Source organism: Thamnophis sirtalis, unplaced genomic scaffold (assembly GCF_051295495.1).
Source record: "Thamnophis sirtalis isolate CommonGarterSnake01/CBP01778 unplaced genomic scaffold, rThaSir2_p1.2 scaffold_13, whole genome shotgun sequence".
NCBI classification, from domain to species: domain Eukaryota; kingdom Metazoa; phylum Chordata; class Lepidosauria; order Squamata; family Natricidae; genus Thamnophis; species Thamnophis sirtalis.
In genome coordinates this window covers 14,921,091-14,947,154 of record NW_028261393.1, presented here as the reverse complement: position 1 = coordinate 14,947,154, position 26,064 = coordinate 14,921,091, and the positions used below count along the sequence as shown (strand labels likewise).

General features: G+C 42.3%; 1 protein-coding gene across 1 annotated transcript in view; it reads left to right on the top strand.

Annotated features, from left to right (window-relative positions):
* Nucleotides 1-26,064, top strand: part of PTPRU (protein tyrosine phosphatase receptor type U) — a 422,700-nt gene that overhangs the window by 322,137 nt on the left and 74,499 nt on the right. Inside the window, exon 15 of the mRNA XM_087727684.1 lies at nucleotides 8,383-8,540. Coding sequence (XP_087583810.1) covers nucleotides 8,383-8,540 — 158 coding nt within the window. The remainder of the gene's footprint in view (nucleotides 1-8,382; nucleotides 8,541-26,064) is intronic.

Below are 26,064 nucleotides of genomic sequence, written 5' to 3'. Positions count from 1 at the left end.
CTCACTCACTCACTCACTCACTCACTCACTCACTCTCTCTCTCTTTCTTTTTTCTTTCCATCTTTCCTTCCTCTCTCCCTTTTTCTTTTCCTTCCTTCCTTCCTTCCTTCCTCCCTCCCTCCCTCCCTCCATCCCTCCCTTCCTTCCTTTCTTTCCTATCCAGTGGGCTTCTGGAAAACCAACCCATCAGCCTTGCAAAGGATCCACAGTAGTTCTTTAAAAAAAGTGTTTTGTTTTTTAAAAAAAATCATGGTAGGGTGATTAGTTCCTTATCTAAAGCTTTGGCTGGGGATCTTGCTTGCTGTCTGACAGCAAGCACCTATGGAAGCTACTTGCCATCTCTACCCATCCTTCCCCCCCTCTCCCCCAGCACTTCTTCCTCTCCCTCTTTGCATGGGCAATGGCTTGGTTCAAATAACTCATCTTTTCTTTTATTATCTGCCAAGAAAAAAAAAAGCTGCTTATGCAATATCTGCTTTTCTCTTTGTTTGCACGCTTGCCAGGAGGAACTACTATTCTTATTCCTATTACCCGTAAGTAATTCTCTCATTCAGTTCTCCTTGCTCCATTGCTTGCTCCGCCAACTATTTTCTTTCTTTGTCACATAAATGTTTAAAGTAGTGCCCCCCCCCCGCATTTAAGGGTGGTGGTGTACAGAAATGGTGATGTTGAATGTTGCTGAAATAGAATGGAAATGCTTCAGAACAGGGGAGGGGATGCATTTACAGTGGGAGAGCATCAAGATTCCGGTTAGAAAGCTAGATACATCCAGGGTGCGTAATGTGTTCCATTTCCACTGAATCTGTTTTGGACAGGATGAAATCCAAGTCTTGGAAATAGCCTAATTTCTTCCAAAAGAAATGGGGGGAAATGATGCTCCCTTTTCAAATCAATTCAACTGTAGTCACAGTAGCCCTCACACACATCTCCTGACCTTCCCTACTTGAAAAATGATAAAAAAGAAATAAAGACCTATACATATGTACATATACATATACACACGCACTCAGGCACACATGCACACAGGATGTCCAATTACATTTTACTTCTATATATGGAGATGAGATAATGATAGAAGAGAATATTTGTAGCACAAATATTCTCTTGAGCTGAAAGGCTTGAATTTGGGGGGTCCTTGGTGCTCTCTGAGCCTGGTGGATTGCTTGCAGAAGTTTCATTATCAAATTAGGTAATATCGACAGTATTAACACTGATTATGTTATCTAGTGTGGTCATGAAACATCTGCAACAAAGCCACCAAGCTCAGAGAGCACCAAGAACTCTCCCCCCCCCCGGCAGATGAGATAACCTCTCTCACTAGAACCAAGGTAGCAAACCAATTAGAGCAGGGGTGTCAAACTCACATCATCATAGTGGTGTCACGTGATGTATCAGGACTCCCCCCCCTTCGCTAAACCAGTGTGGACATGGCCAGTGCGTGTGGCATCTGGCCCACAGGCCACAAGTTTGACAGCACTGAATTACAGACTGTAACAGGCCTGTGGACATACTGCCAAGCAGGCAATCTAGGTCTGGCCCAGCACGAACAAAGAGGCAGAGTTCAATGCTCTCCGAGTCACATGTTTATTCGGATCTGGCAAAGGTGGGCCCTCCCATAAAGCCAAAGAGCCCGAGATGACTTAGTCAACATGTCTTTATACTGTATTTGGTTACACAAACAGGAAGACAGCCATTTGTGTGAAAGTAGATAAAAAGCAGAAGCTGCTGCAAGGTCATTGCTTGCCAAGTACATTTAGAAGCCTGTTTAGAAAGAAATATATTTAGCAAACCCCTTGCAAACCCTACCTTGAGGTTTCCTGTCATGCATCTCCTGAGCTATGGACCATTACGTGTTATTACAACTCATTTATTCTCTTTAATTCAGTGGTTTCAATGAGAATATCTTGATCCCTGTAATTCTGATCAACAATACCATGCTTTCGTACAGAAGAGAATATCTTCCCAATCCGCCTTTTCCTCTTCCTAATACTAGGACCTCTGGTGTTTCCGAATGGGACTTATCGGCTCCTACCCTTGTCCGTGCCTGCTTCTCCGCCAGGGTTCCACCTTCGGCCATTCACCACTAGCTTTTGTCCTTGGATGATACGCCGCTAGCTATTCATCCTGGACAATGGGCCACAGCCCCGCCATCCCACGCGCTTCAGTGTGGCGCATTTGATGCCAGACTGTTTGTCTTGGGCTTTTTGGCCGCCCGAGTTAGTTAACTGTCCCATGTGGCAAAAAGCCCAGGACGAACCCTGCTTCAGTGAATGGGGCATGCCGAAATGTATGGGATGTAGGGGCTGTAGCCCATTGGCCAGGGCAAACAGCTAGTGGCATGTCAGCTGAGGAGAAAAGCTAGCGGTGAATGGCCAGAGACAGAACCCTGGTGGAGAAGCAGGCACAGCCAAGAGTAGGAGCCGAAAAGTCCTAGACCCTGGTGTTTGTAAGCTAAAGGGCTGACAGTGAGGATCAGCAGGTGACAGTGGGAGCTGGAAGAGCCCCACTTTTTTTCCTGTTCCAAGAAGGAAAATTACCGATTTTACAGAGGGGCCCTTAAACTCTTTCTTTTCTAATCCTGAGTTTGGCCAAATTCATTGTCATCTCTACATATGTGGGAAACTGGGAAATTCTCAGAATCTGCATTCTTCTACATTTCCAAGAGTCGGAATTTTAGGAGCCAAAGTTGCTTTTCCAAAAGGTGCCCGGTCTTTCTTGGTTCTTTTTTCCCTTTGAAAACATTTCACTTCCATCCAACTTCTAATTGAAGAAGCTTCTTGGATGAGACGTGAAACATTTTCAGAGGGGAAAAAAAACAAGAAATTTCAAGTGCCTTTTGGAAATGCACCTTTGGGACAACCTTGACCTGGATGATTGACAACGTCCATAAATGTCAAGGAGCATGAAGCTTTCAGAGCTGCTGGTAGTAACTAAAGTAACTTCAAGAACTGCTTGAAATCAGTGTGGTACTTAACTCTATATTTTGCTTTTATATGGGCTCCTGATAGTAAACAATTTCAGCTGACATGGAAGTATGTGCATCAGAGGTGGTATTCAGCAGGTTCTGACCAGTTCTGGAGAACCAGTAGCGGAAATTTTGAGTAGTTCAGAGAACCAGAAACTTACCACCTCTGGCTGGCCCCGCCCCCATCTATTCTCTGCCTCCTGAGTCCCGGGAGGAAATGGGGATTTTGCAGTATCCTCCCCCTGGAGTGGGGTGGGAATGGAGATTTTACAGTATCCTTCCCCTGCCATATCCACCAAGCCACGCCCACAGAACTGGTAGTAAAAATGTTTGAATCCCATGACTGATGTACATGTACAGTGAAAGCCTCTTGTTTGAAATAATTATACTGTAAGCTGACTTTTTTTATTGACATCACCAGCAGGACTTCATTTTCCGAGCATTCTCATTGTAGACTGAACACTCACACATAATATCCAAATATTTCTGTAGGGTTGCAATAAGATCTGCATCATTTCTCCCCATTCTTTCCCTGAACCAGAAATTCAAAGAGAGAAGGAGAGGGAAAAAATGCAGCTAAACAATAAAAATCCCAAGGTACATGGCTTAAACTAAAGAATAAAATTTTGTGAGCCCTGCATTTTGGCTTTTAACTGGAAACTGATGTTCAGTTGTTCTGATGTTCTGTAAGAATTGAAGCAAAAGTTTTAATACAGCTGGGAGCCATGAAAAGCAAATTATGTAAAGTTGACTCTTTGAATGTAAGTAGCCGAAGAACTTGTCCACGCTTAAAATCACATCGGGGGCAGAATCAATAGTATTGAACAGACATAAGTGCTGTATTTCAAGATGAGGCAATGTTATGGGCTCTAGAATATTTTTACAGCCATAAAAGTGGGCGATTGCACTTACAAAAGACTTAGGGGGTGTATATGAGTTTTGCCTTTTGATTGAGAAATTTGTTTCGCTTCTTGACAAGGGTCCCTAACCCTCAGATTCATTCAGCATATTGTCTGTCAATATGTTTTTAAGAACACAAGGGAAAGAGAGCTTCATTAAAATAAATTTTTAATGCACCAAATAGATATGTTCTCAGTACTACCGTTCCGTGGGGTATTGTTCTCTTCCACTGGAGCTTTTAAGGAAAGGAATATGGTTTCATTCAGAAATTACACTGGTTTTGGTTTAGAATGATGTGCAAATCCATCCATCACAGTTTAAAACTGTGTCTTTTTCCCCCTTGGGCTTTTTGTGCATTGCAGGGCCAAAATTAATCTAATTATGCCATGATTTGATAGACAAGAGAATCAAGATTGCTTGATAAATCTTCAATGCAAAACCATAAAGAGAGAGAGAGAATATGAGAAATATTGTTTTACATGAATAGTGTAATTTAACTGGGCTGATGCCTTTGGATATCCTGAAGCTTACAGAAATGAGGAGATAATCTACATGCCTTATTTATCATTTGTCTTCTTGTTACTTAGTCCTTAGTGCAGCCTTATCAATAACCTTTCCTCCATCCAGTTCTTTGAAGACTGAAATTTTAAGGGTGGGAATTCTGCTATGGAAACCAACTGTAGAATGAATATTAGCTTGGAGGAAAATGTGTGGCTTTTGTCACCTTGAAAATATTTTGATTTATACAACTATCAGTATATAAATTGCCCTACTTATTTCGTAATACCTCTTTATCCAGGGACATATCCCTTAATCTTGACAAATTGCTGTTAATTAATTGCATTGGGTATAGGCGTGTTCACAAAACAAAGGGCTCTTTTTCAGATTTCAGATGTTATCAGGACTTAACATTTAAATTTGTAACATAATCAGGGTAGATTCAAAATATAATAAAGAGAAAATGGAAATTAGATAGGTAGGTAGGTAGGTAGGTAGGTAGGTAGGTAGGTAGGTAGGTAGGTAGGTAGATAGATAGATAGATAGATAGATAGATAGATAGATAGATAGATAGATAGATAGATAGATAGATGATAACCAGATAGATGATAGCTAGCTACATACATACATAGCTATATATATATATATATATATACATGCATAGCTACATACCAATGGTGCGTTTCTACTGGTTCGGACTGGTTCGGCTGAACTAGTAGTGGTTTGGCGGCCTGGGTTGCTGGAACCGGCACCGACCCAGGCCTGCCACACCCCCAAACTGGTTCTCCAAGTGGCACCATAGGTGCCGCCATCTTCCTTTTCCCTTCTGTGCATGAGCAGAATAATTTTAATTGCACTGCGCATGCGCGCGTAATGCATATATACATACATAATATATGCACAATATATATTACACAGTGCATAATCATGAACAAAGTAAGAATTGTTGATCTAATTGTTCTGACATTTGTTGCTTGTGCCACTATTGAAAAATAACATGTCCAAATATTGATGAAGAACAGAGGTCAAAAAATTCAATGCTGCCAATCAGGGCAAATGTATCTTTCCAGTATTGAAATAATACTACTTGGGGCTGTATTCTTTGTGTGAAATACCCATTGCTCTCAGTATGTTAATCACAACCATATGCTAGAGATGTATACTAGATTAGCTCTGTTCAACATGGCTGCTCTCCAGATGTGTACATTTGAGTTCCTAGAAATTTCAGCAATAGCCACACATTCGGAGGGCAGCCAGGTTGAAGAAAGCTGGCTTAGAAGATCATGCACTTGATAGCAATTATTTGATAAAGCAGCAATCAACCTCAACCCTGACTGTCATTCAGATAAATTTCAACCAAAATGTATGAGTGGTAGGACAAGACCAAACCAAATGAGTCAATGTTTTAAATTATATCCCCGGTATTTTTGCAAACATGCAGCATAGTTCTTGTTAAGAACTGTGGGATACACACGCAAATGATTGCTTGTTAATATATTCCATGTGTATTGGAAGCTAATGTTAGTTTGTCACCCTTACTAGAAACAAGACCAGATGAGCTAATTCTACTTTATTGTAAAGCTACATTAACAGAATCTTGCAAGTCTGAAATTGCTTCTCTCCCTTGTCCCCTTTACAGTACAAAAACTAGGGAGAGTTTTCTGAGCTGCTTGCCCCACTCACATTCCCCACTCAGCTGCTCTTTATCTGTCCATTCCAGAGGTGGTATTCAGCCGGTTATGACCGATTCTAGCAAACCGGTAGTTGAAATTTTGAGTAGTTCAGAGAACCAGCAAATACCACCTCTGGCTGGCCCCACCCCTATCTCTTCGCAGCCTCCCTAGTCCCAGCTGATCAGCTGCGTCTTCTTTTGTTGCCCAGCACAGGAGAATGGAGCTGGAAAGCAGGTTGGTGGGGTGGAAATGGGGATTTTGCAGTATCCTTCCCCTGCCACGCCCACCAAACCATGCCCACCAAGCCACATTATGCCCACCAAGCCACACCCACAGAACCTGTAGTAAAAAAATTTAAATCTGACCACTGGTCCATTCCCTTGGCTGCAGTTTCTTTACCCTGTCCCTCAAGATTACTCCCTCATGCCATTACATAGTTTGAAAACGTTGGCCCTATGAAAGTCTTTTTAAAAAAAGTAATTGGAGTGTTTTTAGGCAGATTACTGAGAAAGAGCCAGCTTGTAGTTGTGATGAGTTAACTGTGCTCTTAATGATGAGGATGAAATTCTGTTAGACATGAATGGGCTTCCAGAGTCAACAGAAGGCCTACCTAATCCACCTTTCTACAGCTTTAGTGGGTGCAGTAAAGCTGCATATATCTATCCCCATTTTGTAGTGTGGCATTCACAGGTTACCTAGTTCAGATTGTTCAAGATGCCCTTGTGTTCAAGGTCAAAGATCAATCAGAGATTAAACTTTTAAAATAGGACCATCAAAACCCAGACTGACAACAACATTGGTTCATGGAGGAACTGGGCAGTTGCTATCATTCTCCCCTTACTGATCTCATTGGATTTTTGTATAACACCATTTGAGTTTTGGGGGAGGGGGAAATGAGAGAAATTGAATGAATATATGAATATTTCACAGATAGAAAGACACTACAGAAGGTGGTGAGCACAGCACAAAACATCGTGGGCTGTCTCCTGATACCACCAGATGAGATCGCTAGAGCTCATTGCCTTAGGAGAGGCTCACACCCTGGACAGCCCTTCATTATTCCCCTACCATCTGGAAGGAGATATAGAAGGATAGGCAGCTGCAGAAACAGGCTGAAGCAAACAGTTTTTATCCGTGGGATGTCAGACTCCCGAACAGAACATCACTCTACAAACATAGTACGATTGACTTGTAAAGCAGGCATGACGTGCAATAAGTTCACATGGTGTAATCGGACTGGGTGTTTGCTAGTAGAATTTATTGGGCTAGAGATTTTTATAGCCAATTCCATTGTACACATGTTGTTCTTTGACAATGAAGGTTTGAATTGAATATAAATAATAAATAAATGGAAGAAACTGCCAAAGAACCATCAGTAAACAGCCCAACCAAAGACTGACTAAGTCCGCCCCCCACCCACACAGACAGGCAAGCAGTGGTGGGATTCAAATAATTTAACAACCGATTCTCTGCCCTAATGACTGGCTAGGTAGGCGGGGCTCAGTGGTCATGTGACCGTGTGGGCATGGCCAACTCAATGTCACTCAGGTTGATGGGCGCTTTGCCTTAGCTGTTACGATGTAATAAGGGTTAACTGGAGAGGCAGTTTCTGTAAGCAGGGCAATAAAGATTAGGCTAGAAACAACACAGAGTGTTTCCTTCCTGCCTTCCTTACAGGATTAGCCCTGTAAAGTAGAAAAAACACAAAATGAGATTTCTTCCAACAACCTATTATCCCAACTGCATAGAAAGTTAACAACCGGTTCTCCCGAAGAGGTGCAAACCGGCTGAATCCCACCACTGCAGGCAACTCACCAGAATACAACCTGACAGCAAACGGCACTCCTTACTAGCACTGATGTTGTTACCTAGTTAGGGTAATGAAACATCTGCAAGAAAGCAAGCAAGCAAGCTAAGAGAGCACCAAGGAACCTCAATAAATGAGCAGGCTTGGAATTCTGGGAACAACAATTGGGAAAACATGCCTGGGGGTGGGACCCGATTTGGAAAAAAAAATGACATGGCTTTACTTTAAAGTGATTAGACCCATAAAACATGGAATTGGGACAGGAATTGTGTGGAAATTCTGTCCATTCTGCAGGTGGTTCTATTATTGATAAAATTTCAGAGTGGTCAAGAAGCTCAGCCTCTTGACTTTTAAGGTGTGCATCCACCACAACTTCAGAAATGGATTCTATTATAAGATTAACCCCAATTCTTTTGTCCTCTCTTTTTTTTTGGCCCCTCTTCTTTTTGTCCTTCAGGAATCTGCTTATAGAGAGAATTCAAAGGGGATTGCATAGTATAACATTTTGCCTTCTTTCTTTCTTTGTAATCTTCCACTAGGAAACCTGTCAACATGACCAAAGCCACAATCAACTACCGCAATGAGAAAACGCACATGATGAGTGCAATTGACCAGAGCTTCACAGACCAGAGTACCCTTCAGGAAGATGAGAGGCTGGGATTATCTTTCATGGATACTCACAATTATAACAACAGAGGTCAGTTTGAAATGAATACATGCTGTCCTGATTCCAAGGTAGAGCGGTGGAATTTAGATTACAGAGCAAAATAGATTTCATGGTTCTTCTGCTGGTGGTACAATGAAGCTAGGATTAGAGTTAGAGTTAAGCTTCTTTGGGCTCTGCACTTGAATTTTATATGTGGGTTTATTTATTTATTGTATTTATTTAGGCATTTATAACCCGACTTTATTATTTCTATAAATAACTCAATGCAGCAAACGTATATAATAGCCCTCCCTACTCCTATTTTCCCCACAACAACATTGTGAGATGAGTTGGCCTGAGAGAGAGAGGGAGACTGGCCTAAAGTCCTCCCCCAGCCAGTTTTCATGAATAAAGCTAAACTAGAACTTCCCATCTCCTGGTGAATGGCTCAAAATCATCCAGCTGGCTTTCACACCTAAGGCGGGACTAGAACTCATGGTCTCCTGATGATTGGCCCAAAGTCACCCAGCTGGCTTTCATGCCTAAGGCGGGACTAGGACTCACAGTCTCCTGATGATGACGATTGGCCCAAAGTCACCCCGCTGACTTTCATGCCTGGCTAGAACTCACAGTCTCCTGGTTTCTAGCATGAGGCCTTATAATTGTTATAAGTGTTATGGCCCGACAGCAGCCAGCAGAGCTGGCAGCACATTCGGACAGTGAGGAGGTTGGGGAGGAACATGGGCCAGTCCTGGAGTCTGGGGAAAGCTCTGATGAGGGCTCTGCGTCGGAGGCAGAGAGTGGGCCAGGGCCGTCTGACAGTTATCAGCTGCCTTCGGAGTCAGTGGTGATGAAGAACAGCTGGAATCTGTTCCCAATGTGCACATGCACAGAGCTGTCAGGAGAAGGGAACAATTAAGGAACAGAGATTGACTCGGGTGTTAAGACTAAAGGTGACAAGGGAATGCTGAATGGCCCCTCCCATAGGAAATAAATAGGAGTGAAAGGGGAGTGTTTTTTGCAGAAGACAATTAGTTCGTATTATTAGTGGGAAGCTTTGCTTATCTGAGAGACTCCTTGCCAAGTATTTCCTTGTACAGCATTGCCTCTGGAAGCTATCAGCCTGGCAACTATCCAAGGACTGATAAGGTCTGTGGTTGCAATTTACCCTTGAAAGACTGTTTGTCGGGACTTTGCTGGATGTGAATGCTAGGAATTCACATAAGCCAAATAAAAAGGGGGTTTTTTTCTGGACAAGGAGTCTGTTTCATGATTTGGTGAAACCTAGCTCAGAACAATAAGAGGGATTGCCTGCCAGGCAGGGGTATCCAAAAAAGTCAAAATTGGAGCTATAACAAATGCAATCAAAGTCTTTTTTATGTGCATTGCGACATTTGCAAAAAAAGGAGCAGGGCTTTGATTACATGAGACAACACAGTGAAATCCAATCAAGTCCACTCCTTTAACTGCTTACACCTGATAGACAGAATCTTGCCAAACTAAAGCTATCACCTTATAGCCTACCCAATATATCCTGAGAGATTCTAGAGTATGGCTATCCTAAACTTCTTTCCACCATCCAGTTTGGGACTATATGCAATCTCCTGAACTTTTATCTTTACCTTGCCTCTCTGAAGATTCCCTTGCTGCTAATTTTAAGACAAAATTTCTACTGACAGTAGGATGAAAGTAGGGTCACCCTTCCTTGGATTCTGTGGTTCAATTTAGTGTGAGAGTTAGATTAAGGGGAGAAAAAAACCACCAGTGCAGATTTATTGGTCCTGGATCTCTTCCAATACACTCCTACCTGGATTTTCATGAATTTTAACATTGGTTGGCTCTTTGGCAGTGTTATCAGTTCAAATTGTCAGTGCTAATCTTCTGGGCTGTGCACACAGTGTTATCTGATAAGGCTGATTACAATTCATACTCTTGTGCTCTCGGCTCACTTGTGCAATCAGTCAATCCTTTATCTTAAAATTGCCACCTCACAGTTTTTTTAAAGGCTTTCTCACCATTTAGTTGTCTGGCTTCCACTCTTCTTTGAGTTTGTCCTGTAGTCCTACCTTTAAAAATTGGTAAAAGGTTTTAAAGGGTTTCTTTTTCCAGGATTTTTGTGAAAGTGGAAAAACTTCCTCATTATTTGATTTGCGGTTATCTTGTATTTGTATATTAAGAATCGCTTATATTGAGCACAGATAGTCCTGGACTCACACTAGATCATTGATTGAACATTCAATGTTACAACAGCACTGAAAAAATTGACTAATGACTGTTTTTCACACTTACCACCATTGCAATATCCCCATAGTCACATGGTGCTTGGCAACTGACTCATATTTATGATGGTGTCCCATTGTCACATGATCACCTTTTGGTGACCTTCTTGCAAGCAAAGTCAATGGGGAAGCCAGATTCATTTAACAACCATGTTACTCACTTAACAACTACAGTGATTTACTTAACAGCTGTGGCGCAAAAGGTCATAAAATGGAGCAAAATTCACTTAACCAGTGTTTCACTTAGTAAGTCTTGCGCTCAACTGTGGGCGTAAGTCAAGGACCACCTGCATTAGATGATAGTAAGATAGGATACTGTTGATCATGATATGGTTTTATTATGGTCTATATTATATATACTGTAGATCTGATTTACTAGGACTTTGTATAGTATAAAGTCGACATTTTTACACAATTCATTTGTCAGGAGATGAAAAAAGCTATTGGCCACAGTGCACTGCAGAAAGAAACAAAAAATCAAATGTCCTTTTTGATGCTACTTCAGTCTGATGAAGGAAAATTCATTTTTGGCATTTCTTTCACGTAAAAAAAAAAAAAGAATTGTTTAGCTCCAGTTGGCTTAGCTAGTCTGGTTTACAAGCCTCTCTAACTGCCTCTTTGCTGCACGTTGTGTCTCCATAACTATTTTGGCTCGGACAACGAGTGTGACTGGACAGCTGGTCTTTTGACATTTGCGTATCCTGGGATGTGGAATTCCTGGGAAATCAGTAGGTCAGCCAGACAGGAATTCTGCTGTTTGATGGAGGTTTACCTTCTCTACATCAGTACAGGGTAATGATTATTTTTATTTATTTTATTTATTTAGTTTGTCAAATATGTACAAGATAACAAATATAAGCATAAACATGGACATGAACAAAGGAAATAAGTAGAAATAAATGGAGACAGTAGGACAGGGAGTTTAGGCACGCTGATGCGCTTATGCACAGCCCCTTTAAGGACCTCTTAGGAATGGGGTGAGGTCCACAGTAGACAGTTTAAGGTTGAAGCTGTGAGGGTTTGAGACTGTAACAACGGAGTCAGGTACAGCATTCCAGGCGTTGACCACTCTGTTGCTGAAGTCGTATTTTCTGCAATTGAGTTTGGAGCGGTTTACTTTGAGTTTGTATCGATTGTTCGCCCATGTATTATTGAGGTTGAAGCTGAAGTAGTCATTGACAGATAGGACGTTGCAGCAGACAATTTTGTGTACTATGCTTAGATCAGACCATAGGTGGCGTAGTTCCAGGTTTTCCAAGCCCAAAATTTTGAGCCTGGTGGCATAAGCTGAGATTTGAACTGCAGCTAGCAGTCGGCTGCAGTAGCCTGCAGTACTGCACTCTAACCACTGCACCACCTCTGTTCTATAGCCGAGGTGGTGCAGTGGTTAGGGTGCAGTACTGAAGGCCACTACAGCTGACTGTTATCTGCAGTTCAGCGGTTCTAATCTCACCGGCTCAAGGTTAACTCAGCCTTCCATCCTTCCGAGGTAGGTGAAATGAGGACCCAGACTGTGGGGGCAATATGCTGACTGTGTAAACCGCTTAGAGAGGGCTGAAAGCCCTATGAAGCGATATATAAGTCTAACTGCTATTGCTATATACTTGGTAAATATACTCTGAATACTTGATAAATAGCTATTTAACTTAACGCTTAGAACTTAACTAAGTGGCTTAGATTTCTGCTACTTTGCTTGTAATGCAAATTGCGTTGCTGCTAATTTTTTCCTCTTCCCATTCTACTTTATCTGTGAAGGTTTAGGAATGCCAACAGCTTCTCCCCTTAATACACTCTTGCCTAGTTAATTGGCACCTGAACCATTTGGAGTTTGCACTCTCCCCATGTAGAGTCCATGGCTGCATTTTCTTTTCTCCCGATTCTTTTCTGCAGGTTCTTCTTTGGGTTCAAATTATCTCAGGCCCTTTCCTGGGTCTTCTCCAGGTCTTCTGGCTTCTGGCTCATCCAGTCCTGGCCTTCTCTGCTCCACAGCTTGTCTATTCACATCTCATTCTAGCAACATCTCCTGCCAACCTTAGGAGAAGGGAGGAAACCTCTCTTCCTGACTATCTACTCTGGCTTCTATTACATTCCTTTTTTTAATTTGTACCTTACATGCCCATCTGCAGAAGCTTGTAAGGAGCTTATAACATTTCCCTTCCTTTCTCTGCAGGTGCCAATGTACCTAAACTGGGCAGCTGACAGACCACTGCAGAGAAAAAAATATTGTGACCTTCATAATTTCAGAGCAGCTCCCCTGTCCACCCTCTTGGTCTATCAAAACCAATTTGGGGTGAAAATTGGCTCTAAATGGGAGAAAAGAAAGAAAGAGCTGGGTGAGGGTGGGGCCCAATGTAGAGAGGCCCAGGCTTCCCAGCATTGTATTTAGCCCCTCCAATCACTCAGACAGATTTTTGAGAGCGGGATTGTTTGACATAAGCATATTGATCTTCCATTTCTCTGACAGTTCTATCGATCTCTTGGGAGATCGATAGCCTTGTCAGAGGAAGCACATGGTAAATAATAAAACTTAAGGCTAAATAAATAAAATGAGGCAAAAATAAAGGTTTCAGACCGCAACCCTGCCATGCCAAGTGTTCTGATGGCAGTGACTTTTCTTGCCGGTGGGGTGCAATGGTGGGGCTGCTACATGTTTGCTCAGGTCAGGAGAACCTGGAGCTAATGTTATGGCTGGTTCGGAGAACATACAAATCCCACCCCTGACCGCCCACCACGCCCCTCCCAGGAGTCTCCACACAGCCTGTTTTTGATGAGAGGTAAGTGCAGGGCCCACACAGAAGCTTGGGGAGGGGGGGGAAAGGGCCTCCTGGAAAGCATCCAGAGCCTGGGGAAGGCAAAAATCCCCCCCCCCCGCTGTGGCGCAAGAAGCTGACTAGGCCAGGGGTCATCAATCTGCGGCTCTGGAGCCGCATGTGGCTCTTTCCTCCCTCTTCTGCAGCTCCGTTACTGGTCGGCACCACAATTTTGAGAGGAGCTTCTGGTGGGGGGAGAGAAGCACAGTGCGCCAGGAGAAGACTTTATGGCAAGGGGAGGGTTTTCCAGTTGTCTCCACAATTGATAGGGCTTTCAGTTATGACAGGTAGAGGAAAAAGTACACCGCGCTAGGAGGAGACTCTATGGTGGGGGAACTGAACTTCCGGTCAGCTCCAGAATTGAACTGGGGGCTTCCAGTTAGGACCTTTGTGGCTCCTGGTGTTTTCTTTTCTGTGGGAAACAGGTCCAAATGGCTCTTTGAGTGTTTAAGTTTGTCAACCCGTGGACTAGGCCATGCCCACCATGGCCACACCCACCCAGCAACTGAGCAGAGAACCCGTTGCTGAAATTTTTGAAGCCCACCCCTGGATGGGTGATTGTCACTGAGTAAGGAAAGGAAGGTAGATAATCCAGCAGCTCCTGCCTTGAACTGTCCTGCATTAAGTAGGGTGAACAAGCCTGCTGATATGTTACTGTAGATGACTAACTCCAGTGAGAATTAGGGGGTTACCTGGAACCCTTTGGCTTTGGTTACCTTGAGACAGGGGCCAGGAAATCTATCTTCTTTACCCTTTCTTGCTCATACATATCCAGGCTTTACACATACCAGGGTGGTTTTCTTCTTTCCATTGATAATCGAGGTGGTAAGGAAAAATGGATATGATTCTGAACTGTGTAGAGTGGTCCTAAGTAACAAATTGAGCCAAGTATACTTTAAAGCAGTGTTTTTAAAGCTGGCTGGGGAATTCCCGGAATTGAAGTCTATTCATCTTAAAGCTGGTGGAGAAACATTGCTTTAAAAGGTTACCTGAGCATACGCAGTGAGTTTTGGCTTGCTCTATAGCAGCAGAGTTTACTTCAGGATACACCATTTGAATGCATAGGATCCTGCATTATATGCCCATAGGATTCTGATTCACTTTTACAGTCAATACAATTCAATTTCGCAGCTACTAAGATTATTGGCCGAGCAGGTACAAAAATAGCCAGGGAAATGATTGGAACCTGGGAAATGGGCCCCTTGTCCGTCAACACCAATAGGAAGGCACAACATAAAGATGACCCATAGAATAGTCCAAAGCACATATTCCAGTAGAGGAAAGCTCCCTGAGGATGGACTCCAGCACAAGTCCAAAAGCTCGGAAAAGTAATCCCCCTCCCCGGTCCTGGTGACCGACCCAGATTGGAACTTGCAACATTTTCCTGGGACATGTATATTTGCCTTCATTCATGATAGTCAATACTCTTTGGAATTCTGGGTAATTTCTCCTGATTTGGGTAGCAGCCTGCAGCCAACTGGTATATGATATGAGGATCAAGATCTACCTATCTCTTCAGAGATGTAGAGTTTGCTTTTTGTGCATGCAAATCAGTGGTGGGTTTCAAAAAAAATTTGAACCTACTCTGTGGGTGTGGTCTCTTTGTGGGAGTGGCTTGCTGGCCATGTGACCTCGTGGGAGTGGCTTGACGGCCATGTGTTCTCTCTCTCTCTCTCCTTCCTTTTGTCTCTCTGTCCCCTTTTCCTTTTTTTCTTTCATCTCTCTCACTTTTCTTTCTTTTTTTCTTTTTTTCTTTATTCATTTCTTCCTTTCTTTCTGTGTCAGTCTGTATCTGTGTGTGTGTGTGTGTGTGTGTGTGTGTGTGTGTGTGTGTGTGAGTGAGTGGTGGGTTTCAAAAAATTTTGGAACCTCTTCTGTAGGTGTGGCCTGCTTTCTGGGTCCACTGGTGGAACCTCTTCTAACCGGTTCAGTAGATTTGACGAACCGGTTCTACCGAACTCGTGCGAACTGGTAGGAACCCACCTCTGATGCAAATGGGTAAAAACTGATCAAAATCTGGCCACAGGAGCAGCAGGAAAACTGAGCAAGTGCATAATTTATCCCTCAGTACATTGCACTACCTTCCCTAAAATTGCAAATACGAGGTACATATAATTGAAATTAAAGAGCATGGAAAGAGATGGGATGTGAATGGAAAATGAATAGATTTTTCGAATGGCACTTTTGGATGAAGTTTTTCCCTTTTAATTCTAGAGTCTTTCCCTACAGGGTTAAATAAATTATTTTGTTACTGAGATCAAACCTAGTGAATGCTGTAGGTTTATTTCCTCTTGGTACACACACAACTCACACTGTCTACCTTTTTCCTAAAAATAATATGTGCTATTTAACGTGGGCATGCTTAGCACCGTTTTTTCCTTGGTGGCATCACAGATGGATTTCATTTTGGCTGTATCTTTATTTAAATCATGAAATCATTTCTTAAAAATATAGTTAGGTAAAGTATTCGTAAGCCTGGGAATGAAATAGATAATCTTTATTATCTCACTGATTTTCTTGAGGAGAACAATTTGCATTATAATTGATTTAATTCAGTTGCTCATTTGGTTAAAACTTCACAGTGTTTTCTGTCTTCCACTTAAAATCTAATTTGCATTAGGAATTGTGAGTAGGCATCGCATGTACTATAATACAGCAGCCACCTGTAATGTTTACCTAACCTTCTAGCAAACAACAAAGGATATAAGACCAAAACAAATCCAATACCAACATCAGCAGGAATAACAAAAAGGGTACTAGTGTCACAGAATTATAAAATTAGAAGGGATTATTACAAGGATTGTCTAGTCCAATGTTTCCCAACCTTGGGACTTTAAAAAGTGTGGACTTCAACTCCCAGAATTATCTAGACAGCATGAGGTTAAGTCCGCACATCTTAAAGTCCCCACTGGTTGGGGCACACTGATTTAGTCCAATTCCTTGCACTGTGAGAAAAAGAAAATTGAATTGAATTGAATTGAATTTATTGCACTTATATACCGCCCTTTTCCCCGGAGGGGACTCAGGGCGGCTCACAATCCAAGTCAGGGAAGGGGATACAGATAAGGGATAAAAAAGACGAACAAAACAATACACAATTTAAAAGCACACAACAACCATACCATTCGAGGAGGGGGGCAAAAGCTCTTTAGCCCCAGGCCTGTCGGAACAGCCAGGTTTTAAGGGCTTTGCGGAAGGCCTGGAGGGTGGTGAGGGTTCGAATCTCCACAGGGAGTTCGTTCCAGAGGGTCAGAGCAGCCACAGAGAAGGCCCACCTCCGGGTAGTCGCCAGCCGGCATTGGCTGGCGGATGGAATTCGGAGGAGGCCTAATCTGTGGGATCTAATCAGTCTATTGGAGGTAATTGGCAGCAGGCGGTTTCTCAAGTACCCAGGTCCAATACCATGAAGGGCTTTATAAGTGACGACTAGCGCCTTGAAGCGTATCCGAAGACCAATAGGCAGCCAGTGCAGCTTGCGGAGGATAGGTGTTACGTGGGTGAACCGAGGTGCACTCACGATCACTCGCGCGGCTGCATTCTGGACAAGCTGAAGTCTCCGAATGCTCTTCAAGGGCTGCCCCATGTAGAGCATGTTGCAGTAGAAATACAGTGATATCATTCATTAGATGTGGCCATGCAACATCTATAAAGATCTAGAAATTGGGAGCCTATATTAGCCTCTGGTAGTGTTCTGACCCAGCCTTAGCAGAAGCAAGAAACAGACTCCTTGTCATGAAAACCCCCTCTTTACTTACCTCTTGTGAATGAATTGTATTCACCCACCAAAAATTCCAGGCAACAGTCCTTCAAGGAGTTAACTGCAGTACAGACCTTATCAGTTCCTTGCAATAATTAAGTTCTGGCAAGCAGTCTTTGTGACACAAAACACCATGAGCAAAATCTTCAGAAATACGAGCTGTTGTCTCCTACAACAACCACTCCCCTTTCCTTCTATTTATTTCCCAGCCAGGGAGGGGCTATTCAGCATCCATGTGTGCTTTGCTTCCAGAGTCAACTCCTTGTCCTCCATTGTTCTCCTCTCCTAACTGCTCTGCGCATACACGCATCTGGAACAGGCCCAAGCTGTTCTTCCTCATCACTCATCTCAAAGGCAGCTGCCTCTCCGGTGGCTGGGAAATGTTGGACAGCCCTGGCTATATCTCTGCGTCTGACACAGAACATCCATCAAAGCCTTCCCCAGACTCCAGCACTGGCCCAAGTTCCTCCCCAACCTCCTCATCATCTGAGCCTGCCGCCTGCTCCGCTGACAGCTGGTAGGCCACAACAGGTAGGAAGGGTAGGGTAGACTAGAGTAGGTAGAGAATGCCTGGAGATCATTATGAACTTAAATCTCTGGTCTGCAAGGCACATTCAATGCAAAACTCAAAATCTTCATGGAAAAGATTATGATGGAGCAAGGCTATTTGTATCCATGAGGATCTTTGTAAATCTGCTTCTTATTTCTGTGGCACTTTGACTTCTCTTTCTTTTTATGTTGTGGAACAGTCTGGGCACCAGAGAAAATGCTCTCTTGAACATTGTTCAGACTCTCCAAAGAGATCCATTTCCCCCTTCCTTTCTAATCTAATCTAGGATGCTAATACTACTTTTTTTTTCCAGAAATGACAGGGGTGAGGCCACATGTTTTCCTCACCTGCATTCTTACTTTTGCCATTTTTCTTCTGTAACCTCTTCAAATGGGTACTTTTAGGATGATACTTTTGGTGCTTACTGTTTTTTTTTTAAAGCAGAAAACCAAGCTGATGATTTTAATATTGGAAATGCTGTTTGCAGAGTTGGTGTGATCTGGCCATCCATTCTTATCAAATGTTTGGCTTTTGGCCTGCACCCCCTGGAACATATTATAACCCTGGCTGGAAGATTTGGTTAACCTGGCATTCTCTCATGGATCCCCCAAGCTGTTTTCAACATGGTTTGTTTTAGCAGCATACGACTGGTTGCATTCTGAAAAACTTTCTGAAATGACTGATCCTTGCCTTAAGAAATAATAGTTGCCAAGAAAATTTAGCAACCATTCAATTTCAAAACAGGAGTCTTTGCTGTGAATAGAATAACAGAGTTGGAAAGGACCTTGGAGGTCTTCTAGTCCAACCTCTTGCCTAGGACAAATGGTTATCCAACATCTTTTTAAAAACTTCCAGTGTTGGAGCTTTCACAACTTCTGGAGGCAAGTTGTTCCACTGATTAATTGTTCTAACGGTCAGGAAATTACTCCTTAGTTCTAGGTTGCTTCTCTCCTTGATTAGTTCCCATCCATTGCTTCTTGTCTTGCCCTCAGGTGCCTTGGAGAATAGTTTGACTCCTTCTTCTTTGTGGCAACCCCTGAGATATTGGAAGACTGCTATCATGTCTCCCCTAGTCCTTCCTTTCATTAAACTAGATATACCCAATACTACTGTTCTTCATATGTTTTAGCCTCCAGTCCCCTAATCATCTTTGTTGCTCTTCTCTGCACACTTTCTAGAGTCTCCACATATTTTGGTACAGCATGGTCTCAAATCTCATCTATCATACCTTGCTTAGGAAAAAAAAATGTCACAATGCAGCTTGGAGCAAAGCATTGTGGGATAAGAGAAATCCCAGTGAGCCTTGGGAATGTCAATGTTTAGCAAAACAGATTTATGAGAAGTGGCTTATGGATAGTCCAGGAGGAAGCATCTACAGCTGATTATCTTATGCTAGCCCTTCACTTAAATGACTTATAGGATGTTTCTCTCCTGCTGCCTTCCCAGTGCCCCAAGCTTTGCTTTCTTTTTATCTACTCATAGTTTACTATTTGATGTCTGGAGTGGCTTTTTTTCTTTTATGGTTTTGTACCATTTTGCTTCTTTTACTATGTGACAATGGGTGTTTGCATCAATCAGGTTTGCTGGGCAATTCTGCACCTCAGGTTACCAAGCTTCCTACCCACCCTAGCAAACAATAATTTTTCCAATTGTTTCTGCCTGTCTAGTCTGTTAAGGCAGAGTGAGTGTACTCCAGATCCCCTCAAATGATGTCATCTTTTAAGTGTTTCAATATTTGCATGTTCAAATGTTGCAAGTTGCTCAAAACCTTTAACAATGACTTTCCTTGGCTCACAAGCAGTGCTGGGATTCAGCCACTTTGCACCTATTCGGGAGAACCCATTGCTATTTTTCTCTGAACTGGTTGTTGGAAGAAATCTCACTTTGTGTTTTTTTCCACTTTAGAGAGCTAAAGGAACTAAAGCTAAAGGAAACATTCTGGTGTTGTTTCTAGCCTAATCTTTATTGACCTGCTTACAGAAACTGCCTCTCCAGTTAACCCTCATTACATTGTAACAGCTAAGACGAAGCGCCCATTGATATGAGTGATGTTGAGTTGGCCACGCCCACCCAGTTACATGACCGCCGAGCCACACCTACCCAGCTGATCATTAGGGCAGAGAATGGGTTGTTAAATTATTTGAATCCCACCACTGCTCCCAAGTCAAGGAATGTAATTGTTGATCATGCTGAAAGTCATCTCTTTCCTTTGGCTAGGGGTCCTGTTTAATGCTTATGCCACAACCTCTAGCCTCTCACATCACAATGCTACTTCCCTAGCTGTAGGCTTACCTTAGTGGTTTTTCAGCAATGACGGGAAACTGTGACTGGCCTTTGAGATGTTACCAGTATTACAACTCTCATCTCTCATCTCTGGTCATGTTCACTGGGGGCTCCTACGACTTCCACTTCATTAAGATTTGGTGAATCATAGGTTCCTCATTCAGACATCACATAAGGTTGTGCGGTAATGCCTGCCATCCCAGTTGTCATGGGAGTCATCTATTGATCTGTTTGTCAATCACATTTATATTTGGCTAACTTCAGTCTTTGCAAGTTGCTTCCAGGGGACTGGTGATTGGAATCAGAGGTCATTTCTTCAACTGCTTCTTCTGGATTTCTTTCATGGTGTCTATTTTAAGCTCATCCCTTACTTTCCATCTCCTCTTCTTTCTTTTCATTCTTGTCTCTTTGCCCTTTGATCTTTGGATAGCAAAGATTCTCTAGCTTGACAAAGATGTGCCTTGCTAGACTCACTAATTGCTTTCTATTCCTGCAGCTCTTATTCATACCTTTCACCTTTGTCTGTCCAATTTCTTATCAGTAAGGTGGTCTTGATAGAAGCTGGTCACAGTGGGGTTTTATTAATAAATAACTTTGAATGGCTTAACATACAAATCTTACGCAAATACAATTTTTAAAAAAATAAATAGAATAACATACTGTATCTTGAAGGCACAAATTGATTTTAAAAACAAAGAGGGTTCTAGATATATTCCTACATCTGTTTCTATATTCAACCATTTCTTTATTTGGCTGTCTTTTCAAATTTGGTCAGTTTGGGGACATAATACAAACAGTTCCCCAAAACTGGATTCTTCTTGGGTACTGTGGTATAGAACATTCTCCTTTTGGTTCTTAAATTAAGCTGATGAAAGAATCTTGTTAAACAAGGATGCTAAAGAGTCTAGAGGCTAAATCCTACATTGAATGATTAAGGGAACTAGGTATGTCTAGTGATGGTTCAGTAGCTAAGATACTGAGCTTGTCGATCGGAAAGATCGGGAGTTCGGCGGTTCGAATCTCTAGTGCTGCGTAATGGAGTGAGCTCCCATTACTTGTCCCAGCTTCTGCCAACCTAGCAGTTCAAAAGCATGTAAAATGCAAGTAGAAAAATAGGGACCACCTTTGGTGGGAAGGGAACAGCATTCCATGCGCCTTTGGTGTTTAGTCATGCTAGCCACATGACCATGGAGACATCTTCGGACAGTGCTGGCTCTTTGGCTTTGAAATGGAGATGAGCATTGCCCCCTAGAGTCAGGAACAACTAGCATATATGTGCGAGGGGAACCTTTACCTTTAGCCTAATGAAGATGGACTTGAGGGACTGTCAGAGAGAAAAGGGGATTAACTTGTTCCCCAAAGTACTAGAGGACAGGAAGAAGCATTGGGTGGAAGCTTGTTAAAGAGGGATCTAACTTGGAACTAAGGAGAAATTTTCTATCATGAGAGCAGGTGATCAGTGAAACAGCTTGCCTTTTGGATGCTCCATCATTGGAAGTTTTCAAGAAAAGATTGGACAATCATCTGTCCACCCTGAGTCTCTCGGGAATAGGGTGGCATACAAATTGAATAAACTACAACTACAACTATGATATAAGGTCTCCTGCCTTGGGCAGGGACTGAACTAGAAGACCTCCAAGGTCCCTTCAATCTCTACAATTCTTTTTTTTCTCTAAGAGAAGAGAATTTTGGGGGAAAAAATCTCATGCCTAGAGTAGGAAGTTCTTGGATGCAGTAGGAACACAGAGCTGTGAGATCTGGATGGGAATGGTGGGTCTTTCATTACAGAATTCTCTTCCATTCTGCAACCTTGTGGGCTGTTGATACCTTCATTCAGTTCCAAAGCAGACATCAAATGGGGACTCCTCTCATGCACTTTTGTTCAGCTAGGAAAGACAGGGCAGCTAAGCAAGCTGCAGAGTGACAGAAAGTTATATGTATTCATCCATGACAGGGGTTGAAGCCCCTGTCACTTTCAAGAATAAAGAAATAAATTCATGAGGTGAATAAAATGGAAAAACAGAAGCACCTTCTTTTTTTCCCTTCACATGGGAAAAAAACTTTGAGAAATTTCATGAGACAACTATCAAGCACGAGGGAAATTAGAAGATCCAGGCAGTTACAAGATTTATTGCAAGCTTAAGCTCTCTACAAGAATCTGAACTACTAACAGCCAAAGGAAATTGGAAGTAAATAAGAGTTAAAAGAATTCAAGGTGGGCTGCATTTTTAAATCTCTTGTGGGCCTGAAGAGATTCAACACTAATGACAGGTTCGACCCCTCCCTCAAACTCAGCCTGGTCATCTCCTACAACAACTTTATTTAGTTGCAGGATAGTGTTCTGACCTAGGCATCCCCAAAAAGCACGAGGCAGAGTCCTGGTCCCAACAAAATCCCTTTTATTAAATGAATGCGAATTTCTCTCATTTACATTCAGCAAATGCCTGGTAAACAGTCTTTCAAAGGAGTAATTATAACTACAGACCTTATCTATCTTGGAAAGCTGCCATGTGAATATTTTCCAAATGAGGTGCTGTGGAAGGAAGGACTGGGCACAGAGTCTCTGAGATTCATGGACAGATTTTCACACTCCTGAAATGACTCTAATGACCAAATGACCGAATTGTTTCCTGCAAAATCCCGCTCCCCTTTCGCTCCTCTTTTATTTCCTATGAGAGGGGCCAATCACCTTCCACCTGCGACTTTACTCCCAAGTCTACCATGATTTCTGAGTTGTTCTTTTCTTCTGGTAGCTCTGCGCATGCGCATACTGGAAACAGCTCTAGCTGTTCACTGCTGTCTGGCTCTGTAGGCACCTGATCACTGCCAGACAGCCTCGGCCCTGCCTCTGTTGCAGAGCCCTCGCCCAAGTCTTCCCCAGCCTCCAGGACTGGCCCATGCTCCTCCCCAACCTCCTCACTGTCCGACTCTGCTGCCAGCTCCGCTGTCAACTGGCAGGCCACAACAAATAGCTTCTTCACATCTCAGCTAATCTTTAACATTGAAGGCCCTATGCTACAGCCACGAGAAGTTGCCATCTCCTCAAACAACAGCCTAGCTTTCCTGAGAATTGTGCCACTTAATTCTCTCCTAGGAGAGCAATTGCTGCCCCTTAAAGCAACAATAGGTCTTTTTGAGTAGATAGAAATAAAATAATAAAAAAAGAGGAAGGACCTTTCAAGAGATCAGAATGAGCCAAATCAATCCCAGGGCCCGGTGTGTCGGCAGGAAAGCAGTCTATACATGCAACCGACATAACATTGAACGTGCGTGTCTAGTATTCCTCATGGACTGCTTTTCTGTAATTGACTTTTGACTGTGCCCTGAGCTCTCATGAGCCTTTTAAGATTTAACGAAGCAGAGCGTTCGCATTAGGCCGAGACTGGCAATTTCACACCCGCGCGTGCATTTCTGTGCTGATTTAGTTGTAAAGTAATTTCTTTCTGTTCCCTAGTTTCAGCCATATGCTAATAACATCTGTTAGTGGAGCTTCAAGATGCTTCCTTGCTCACGTCTTCTCTCTGCAGACTACAAGATTAATATAGCTCCTGCCATTGTCTTGTGGATAATGGAAGCCCAGAGGGGGAATCTCCCTCTTTTATGGATCTACACAAGACTATTATTTTATGTTTGTGGCTGGGCCACGGTGAGGTTTTCATGGGTGTTTTTTTTATTTTTTTAAAAAGCATGCTCTTAACCAGACCGGCAATTTCTCTATCTTGAGCATCTGAGAGCTTTCAGTCCAATTTCGCTGCGATTCATTTGTAATCTATTGAAGGCAGTGTGACAGCACCTGCTTTGCTTGGCAGAGAGTTTAATGTTAGTCTTGGGAAGCCTGTAGAGAAAGTAGTTTCTTGAAATGGTTGCCAGAACGGCTGTGGCCATTTTGCGCTGCGTGCTGGATTGGAAAGCAGAGGTGTGTCCCTAATTTTTCTTTTTAAATGAGAATGGAAATTTAGATCTCGGCATATATTTTTTTGCTGCAGTAGTAAAGACTTGGCATGTGATAGGATGGAAATGATAATTTACTCATACCATCTAACTTGCTTTGGATGGATGAATTCTGGGCCAAGTGCAATTTAATTTTCAAACTTCCTTATCAACTACTTATTAGATATCAGATACAATCGTTTTCTGTGTTTCCCTGGAAATAAGTCAGGGTCTTATTTTCTTTTGACCGCTGAAATAAGCGCTTGGCCTTATTTTTGAGTAGGTCTTATTATTTTTGAGGTGCAGGAGGCAGTGAGAGTGGTCACCTCATGGCTGCTGCTGTGTTGCTGTGTTTTCAGCGAGTGCTTATTTTGGGGGGAGGGCTTATTGTAGTGCATGTGCTCAAAATCCCGATTGGACTTATTATCCAGGTAGGTTGTCTTATTTTCAGGGAATCAGGTATATCTTTTCGTTTACTATGGAGAGTGTACAATATATTAGTGGTATCCAAGGTCGTTCTTTGCTTACTAAGATTTAGCCCAACTTTTTTTAAAAAAAAGGATGATGTAGATAATCAAAATTTGTATACCACTCACCTTTCAATTATTCCACATGCCATCATAAAAAATAAAGATGTTAGATCGGCCCAATGTTTGTTTGGAAGCTTCCCAAAAATTAAATTCATGAAAGTGGTACTGGAAAGATCTCACAATTAGAAATCTGCTCATTAGGCCACAAAGATGGAAACCCCTGACTTACTACATTTCCACCCAGTAGATTTTGAGAGATCTAGGACAACTCTCCATGGCAAACTCACCACAGCTAACTTGCTGCAGCCAGCCCACCATCGCCAACTCACCACGGGAAAACCTACTATGGGACAATTCAACATTGTATTAATTGTTTCATTCAGTTTTTTATTATTATTATTGGTGTCTATGGCTTTTTTTTAATATTGTAACTCTTGTATTTCTGGATTGACTTTCTTTATTCTGTTATAATTGGAGCCGTGGTGGCACAGTGGTTAGAATGCAATATTACAGGCTAATTCTGCTAACTGCCAGGAGTTTGATCCTCACCAGGCTCAGTGTTGACTTAGCCTTCCATCCTTCCAAGGTCAGTAAAATGAGAACTTAGATTGTTGGGGAAAATATGCTGACTCTGAAAACCACCCAGAGAGTGCTGTAAAGCACCATGAAGTGGTATATAAATCTAAGTGTTATTGCTATTGGCCATGGTTCTGTTAAAATTAAGTTAACTTTTGTATTCGTTGAATTGCCCTGCAGTGAGTTTTCCTGCAGTGAACTGGTCACAGGGAGCTGGCCATGGTGAATTAGCTGTAGTGAGTTGCCCCATTCCAGATTTTGAGAAGGTATATGTAGCTTTTTCAAGCAGAATTCAGCATTTCCATAATTATAATTGTTTGGTTTATTCTCAGCCTCTGTATGGTTTGCTTTCTACAGTAACTATGCTTGATAATGCTCACTGCTCACAACCATATAAAATAAATATGGAAAACTTGTTGAGGGGTTCTTTTACCTGTAATTTTAATCTGATATTTTAATAGAAACCATGAAGCCTAAGGTCAGGAAAGAATTTCATTTATGTTCTTCCTTCTTAACTGAGGCTCAGGATCAAATGGACAGATCGAAGAGACCTTGCCAATTGCTGAGAAAATGCTAGCAGCATGCTCTCAAATCAATCTGCAATTTGATTTATTCTTCTTTCAAAATCCAGATTGTTTAAACCATGGTTGAAGAGTCTGGCCTGTGTATAACTCGAGAATAACTAGGATTCTGAAATATTGCACTCCCCTACATTATTAAATGAATTGGTATCCCTGCCAGGAATAAACCTAAATAATAATTATGTAAATCATTAATAACAGATGGTGAGTGGAGTCTTTGAGAAGGGACTAGATTGATGGGTGTAGCTATTTCCCAAAATGTGCTTTGTGCTTAAATGT